The sequence below is a fragment of the Oncorhynchus mykiss genome, chromosome 18, assembly GCF_057628025.1.
Source record: "Oncorhynchus mykiss isolate SJ-2025 chromosome 18, ASM5762802v1, whole genome shotgun sequence".
Classification (NCBI taxonomy): domain Eukaryota; kingdom Metazoa; phylum Chordata; class Actinopteri; order Salmoniformes; family Salmonidae; genus Oncorhynchus; species Oncorhynchus mykiss.
Window position 1 is genome coordinate 70921115 of NC_143039.1, and position 7500 is coordinate 70928614.

A 7500-nucleotide genomic window follows, 5' to 3' on the forward strand; every position below is an offset into this window, starting at 1 on the left:
AAAGCGTTTCCACTGCTCCAGAGTCCAATGGCGCTGACCTTTACACCACTCCAGCCGACAATTAGCATAGCGCATGGTGATCTTAGGCTTGTGTGCGGCTGCTCAGCTATGGAAACCTATTTCATGAAGCTCCCGACGAACAGTTATTGTGCTGACGTTGCTTCCAGAGGCAGTTTGGAACTCGGTAATGAGTGTTGCACCCAAGGACGCGCTTCAGCACTCGGCGGTCCCGTTCTGTGAACTTGTGTGGCCTGCCACTTTGCGGCTGAGCCGTTGTTGCTCCTGTACCGGCTAGTTGAATTCAACTCTCACATATTCCAATCTTCCCAAGATATTACTAATTCAAAATAAAAAAAAATCAAATGCTATTCACTTTAAGAAATGCAAAACACTGCAAATTGTTTGACAAAGTTCAATTAAGAGGATATAATGCAACATAAGGCTGAATTAAACCAGCTGGATTAACTAACATTATACAGCTGCAGACTGCAGTGCTGGTTGTTCTACTGTAGCATAACAATGACCTGCAGGAGCTCTGCCTGGTCTGGTCTGCACTCCCCACGCCTGGTCAGTACAGTATGCAGAGTAGGAGGTGCATGGGCTGCAGCTTAGATCATTATGACAAATGGGAGGGAGCTGTGTTAACATTTTCTTCTGTGGTTAACTTGACATGAAGAGAGAAGGGTTGTGCTGCAGTACTGTACTGCTGGGTTAACTGTGTTAACTGGGTTAACTAGGTTAACTAGGTTAACTGGGTTAACTGGATTAACTGGGTTAACTGGGTTAACAGTAGTTGAAAATAGATGGAGAGCCGTCTAACAATCCGCTATGCTTAGAGTCAACAGTTGCTCCTGATCATAAGGCTTTACCATTCATATGCACAATCATTTTGTTACTCTGTTCCCTTACCAATGCAAGAGGGCAGGGCGTTGTCCCAGGCACGTCTCTCTCCAGTCATACACTTGAGCACTCCGCTGCCGTGCAGGGTGTAACCAGGGTTACACCTGTAGGTGATGGTGCTGCCAGAGAAATGTCCCTGGTCGTTGACCTTGAAGCCAAACTGGGGCACTCCAGGGTCTTCGCAGTGGGACAGCTCGAAGCCTGGAGGAGGGAGGGGAAAGGGTGGTTGGGGGGTGGGGTGGGGTGGATTGAATTGAAGGAGAGAGGGAGGGAGAGAAAGAGAAAGAAATAGAGAAGAAAATCAATCAAAGTCACAAAGGGCTCTGCTACAGTAACTTGACCCCAGAGAACAAGCAGAACCACAGTGGCCCCGGGGGAAAACTCTAGAAAGAAGAATCATGAAGAGTAAACAGGCTCGGAAGGATCCTCCTTCTGGCAGTGTAGGACGAGGTCCCTATGTCACAACTCTGGGGTAAAAACAGGATTGGAGCATTTGGTTGAGCCTGCCTACAGTTCCACATGGGTGGGGCTTGCACTTTTAGGGGCTACTCCATTGGTTCCATCTTATTATGTCATGGTCAATCAAGCTCAGCTTTGAAATAATTTTTTAAAACCAGATATGTGATGTTAACACAAATATCACCTGCGCCAGGCTGGACACAGGCATGGAGGCATATGATTTAGCCACACAGTTTTTGGCCTCCTCTCTTAATGTTCCAATCAGTCATTTTGAGATATTTCCGTGCTGCTTGCATTGCATGTACATGGGGGCGGCAGGTAGCGTAGTGGTTATAGCGTTGGGCCAGTAACCGGATCGAATCCTCGAGCTGACAAGGTACAAATCTGTAATTCTGCCCCTGAGTTAACCCACTGTTCGCCGGGCGCCGAAGACATGGATGTCGATTAAGGCAGCCCCCCCCCCCCCCCCCAGCACCTCTCTGATTCACAGTGGTTGGGTTAAATGTAGAAGACACATTTCAGTTGAATATATTCAGTTGGACAACTGACCCTTTCTCTTATGTCGTTAGGGGCTCAGAACAGAGAGAATGTAAGTTATGGTGGTCATTAGCTTTAGTCATTCCGGCTTGAAGATCCCACTGGGCCCGGAGGCAGGGATGGGGCCTGTACTAAGCAGGCAGAACAATTAGGATTAAGCGCTTGGTTAATTTGTCTAGAACTCTTGGTCGGTACAGGAGGAGCATGGGCCGGCTTTCTGTCAGAGACACTTCCTGTTATTATCTTGCCCTAATCGTTTCCGTTTGGCACGCCGTCATAATTACACAGCCAACTGAGAGAAATAGGAGAGACATAATGATGCTGTTCTTTTTCCTTGTCTTTCAAAGTGCCACCCCACATTTTAGCAGCTGACAATTTCCTATTTGCTGGTTTGAACTCTGCCCTGTGATATTAAGGACGCAGCCAAGCTAAAACGAGACACATCCCTCTGCCCTCTCCTCATCACAATGACAGCTACCTTTCAAAATACAAAACCCGCATGAATGCAAAGCACCCAGTTCCATTTGCCTCCAATTAAGTGTAGAGCCTCAACACAGTGTTTGACACGACACTCATAGACTACTGAGCAGTCACCATGACGGCAATGCTCTATACCCTGAGAAAAAAACAGTCACCATGACAGCAATGCTCTATACTCTGAGAAAAAAACAGTCACCATGACAACAATGCTCTATACCCTGAGAAAAAAACAGTCACCATGACAGCAATGCTCTATACTCTGAGAAAAAAAACTGTCACCATGACGACAAATGCTCTATACTCTGAGGAAAAAACTGTCACCATGACAGCAATGCTCTATACCCTGAGAAAAAAACTGTCACCATGACGACAAATGCTCTATACCCTGAGAAAAAAACTGTCACCATGACGACAGATGCTCTATACCCTGAGAAAAAAACTGTCACCATGACGGCAATGCTCTATACCCTGAGAAAAAAACTGTCACCATGACGGCAATGCTCTATACTCTGAGAAAAAAACAGTCACCATGATGACAAAGGCTCTATACCCTGAGAAAAAAACTGTCACCATGACGGCAATGCTCTATACTCTGAGAAAAAAACAGTCACCATGACAGCAATGCTCTATACCCTGAGAAAAAAACAGTCACCATGACAGCATTGCTCTATACCCTGAGAAAAAAACTGTCACCATGACGACAAATGCTCTATACCCCGAGAAAAAAACTGTCACCATGACGACAGATGCTCTATACCCTGAGAAAAAAACTGTCACCATGACAGCAATGCTCTATACCCTGAGAAAAAAACAGTCACCATGACAGCAATGCTCTATACCCTGAGAAAAAAACTGTCACCATGACAGCAATGCTCTATACCCTGAGAAAAAAACTGTCACCATGACAGCAATGCTCTATACCCTGAGAAAAAAACTGTCACCATGACAGCAATGCTCTATACCCTGAGAAAAAAACTGTCACCATGACAGCAATGCTCTATACTCTGAGAAAAAAACAGTCACCATGACAGCAATGCTCTATACTCTGAGAAAAAAAACAGTCACCATGACAGCAATGCTCTATACCCTGAGAAAAAAACTGTCACCATGACAGCAATGCTCTATACCCTGAGAAAAAAACAGTCACCATGACAGCAATGCTCTATACCCTGAGAAAAAAACTGTCACCATGACGACAAATGCTCTATACCCTGAGAAAAAAACTGTCACCATGACAGCAATGCTCTATACCCTGAGAAAAAAACAGTCACCATGACAGCAATGCTCTATACTCTGAGAAAAAAACAGTCACCATGACAGCAATGCTCTATACTCTGAGAAAAAAAACAGTCACCATGACAGCAATGCTCTATACTCTGAGAAAAAAACTGTCACCATGACAGCAATGCTCTATACCCTGAGAAAAAAACAGTCACCATGACAGCAATGCTCTATACCCCGAGAAAAAAACTGTCACCATGACGACAAATGCTCTATACCCTGAGAAAAAAACTGTCACCATGACAGCAATGCTCTATACTCTGAGAAAAAAACAGTCACCATGACAGCAATGCTCTATACTCTGAGAAAAAAACAGTCACCATGACAGCAATGCTCTATACTCTGAGAAAAAAAACAGTCACCATGACAGCAATGCTCTATACCCTGAGAAAAAAACTGTCACCATGACAGCAATGCTCTATACTCTGAGAAAAAAACTGTCACCATGACAGCAATGCTCTATACTCTGAGAAAAAAACAGTCACCATGACAGCAATGCTCTATACCCTGAGAAAAAAACTGTCACCATGACGACAAATGCTCTATACCCTGAGAAAAAAACTGTCACCATGACAGCAATGCTCTATACTCTGAGAAAAAAACAGTCACCATGACAGCAATGCTCTATACTCTGAGAAAAAAAACAGTCACCATGACAGCAATGCTCTATACCCTGAGAAAAAAACTGTCACCATGACAGCAATGCTCTATACTCTGAGAAAAAAACTGTCACCATGACAGCAATGCTCTATACCCTGAGAAAAAAACAGTCACCATGACAGCAATGCTCTATACACTGAGAAAAAAACAGTCACCATGACAGCAATGCTCTATACCCTGAGAAAAAAACTGTCACCATGACAGCAATGCTCTATACCCTGAGAAAAAAACAGTCACCATGACGGCAATGCTCTATACCCTGAGAAAAAAACAGTCACCATGACAGCAATGCTCTATACCCTGAGAAAAAAACAGTCACCATGACAGCAATGCTCTATACCCTGAGAAAAAAACAGTCACCATGACGACAGCAATGCTCTATACCCCGAGAAAAAAACACTTGCCATGACTGACCTTAACATAGTATGTGGCTGAGGCAGGAGGGTGTTGGGACTGATTAACGGTGGCAATTTTCACCTAGCACAGTGATTCACCTAGCACAGTGATTCACCTAGCACAGTGATTCACCTAGCACAGTGATTCACCTAGCACAGTGATCCACCTAGCACAGTGATTCACCTAGCACAGTGATTCACCTAGCACAGTGATTCAAATCAAATCAAGGTTTATTTGTCTTGTGCACAGATTGGCAGATGCTGTTGCTGGTGTAACAAAATGCTTATGTTTCTAGCTCCAACAAAGCAGTAATATGTAGTAATACAATGACACACATTATCCATATCTAGTACTACTATAACAATACACACATCATCCATACGTTAATATCTAGTAATACTATAACAATACACACGTCATCAATACGTTAATATGGTTTGGATGTGCCAAATGGCACCCTATTCCCTATTTAGTGCACTACCTTTGACCAGAGCTCAGAGAGTCACCCATAGGGCTCTGGTCAAAAGTAGTGCAACTATGTAGGAAATAGGGTGCCATTGTGAGACTTGGCCCTGGGCTTCAACTGACCTTTATTATGCAATCAAACAGCTAATCCTGAAGGTGGAATGAATTCTCCCACCAGACACAGATTTTATAGATTTCAAATGAGATAGCCCACCAGCGGGTTGATCTTTATTTTTTAATCTCTGTCAGAACTGACACCCTGCTGAATGTTACACAGGCTAGCTACTAGCTAGTTCAACACATGAATTGTTGTGTTCTTTTACTTCTGTGCCAATACAAAGTCGGATTTTCTACGGGGCGCTGGGACGAGGTCAACAAAGACCAGCGTAGTGGCTCTTTTTCAGGTAATTGATACTACCTTGGACCAAGCTGTGGTTTAATCCCTTGAAATCCACTCCAGGCTGTCAACAGGGTTCTAATTACCCTTTAACTCCTACTTGTTTTACAACGCAGATGGAGAGACGGGAGAGACTGATACGAGTGGTATACCAGCACCAGCCTCAATTCGTCAGAGCATGGACTCTACAAGGTGTCGAAAGTGTTCCATGGGAATGCTGGCCCATGTTGACTCCAATGCTTCCCACAGTTGTGTCAAGTTGGCTGGATGTCCTTTGGGTTGGTGGATCATTCTTGCTACACACAGGAAACTGTTGAACGTGAAAAGCCCAGCAGCATTTGGAGTTCTTGACACAAACCAGTGTGCTTGGCACCTACTACCATACCCCGTTCAAATGCATTTAAATCTTTTGTCTTTCTCATTCACCCTCTGAATGGCAAACATACACAATCCATTTCGCAATTGTCTCAATGATTAAAAATCCTTCTTTAACCTGTCTCCTCCCCTTCATCTACACTGATTGAAGTGGATTTAACAAGTGACATCAGTAAGGAATCATTGCTTTCACCTGGATTCACCTGGTCAGTAGATGTCATGGAAAGAACAGGTGTTCATAATGTCTTGTCTACTCAGTGTTTCTGGATGGATGGACTGGATGGATACAGTGTCCGTAAATGTATAAGCTGCAAGTAGAAGCCTAAGTATTTTACTCCAATTACGTGAATTAGGTGTTCCTAATGTTTGTCTACTCAGTGTATATCTAGAGTGAACAACAAACACTTACACCTTTACTCTATTCCTTCTAAATATCAATATGATGCGGAATCATGACAAAGATAACATCTCATAACACATAATATGACAAGCTACTTTCACATAGGGAACGAAGGCCATGTTCCACTCCCACTCCAAGCCTTTTATTAGGGTTCTATCTAAATCAGTGTGTCTGGGTAATCAATCATAGGATGACCCCTATCCCAGTCTGGATCATTAAGAACCAAGGTAACATTGTATATTAACTTTCAATAATAAGCAATTAGTAGATCATTTATAACTCATGTTTTACAATTAGCAAACAATTTACAAATGTTCAGAAAACACACCTTATAATTGAGTGTAAATTAAAGTTACTATAATTATTATTGATATTCATTAGTCTTTGAGATGGTGTGCTTATTTTTACTCTTGTGCAGTAATTATTAGTCAACATCATGTTTATTTTTGTGGGACTCTGTGGAAATGTGAAGTTGTTGTTATTTTTTAATTAAATCTGTAAAAATTCAATAAAATATTTTAAAAAATAGAGTTATTATAGCAAGTGTTTCCAGAACCACAGCTCTACGACTAGTTAGTAACTTACTAGAGTATGACCAGCTTGAAAACTGGTTGGTAACTTACTAGAATACGACCAGCTCTACGACAAGTTAGTAATTTACTAGAGTACGACCAGCTTGAAGACTGGTTGGTAACTTACTAGAGTATGACCAGCTTGAAGACTGGTTGGTAACTTACTAGAATACGACCAGCTCTACGACAAGTTAGTAATTTACTAGAGTACGACCAGCTTGAAGACTGGTTGGTAACCTACTAGAATACGACCAGCTCTACGACTAGTTAGTAACTTACTAGAGTACAACTAGCTTAAAGACTGGTTAGTAACTTACTAGAGCAGACCACCTTGAAGACTGGTTGGTAACTTATTGGAGTATGACCAGCTTGAAGACTGGTTGGTAACGTACTAGAGTGTGACCAGCTTGAAGACTGGTTAGTAACTTACTAGAGTACGACCAGCTTGAAGACTGGTTGGGAACTTACTAGAGTATGACCAGCTTGAAGACTGGTTAGTAACTTACTAGAGTACGACCAGCTTGAAGACTGGTTGGGAACTTACTAGAGTATGACCAGCTTGAAGACTGGTTGGAAAC

The 7500-nt window shown here is 42.7% G+C and overlaps 1 protein-coding gene across 1 annotated transcript in view; it reads right to left on the reverse strand.

Annotated features, from left to right (window-relative positions):
- Positions 1–7500, reverse strand: part of csmd3b (CUB and Sushi multiple domains 3b) — a 425045-nt gene that overhangs the window by 268141 nt on the left and 149404 nt on the right. Inside the window, 1 exon segment of the mRNA XM_090209281.1 lies at positions 910–1101. Coding sequence (XP_090065407.1) covers positions 910–1101 — 192 coding nt within the window.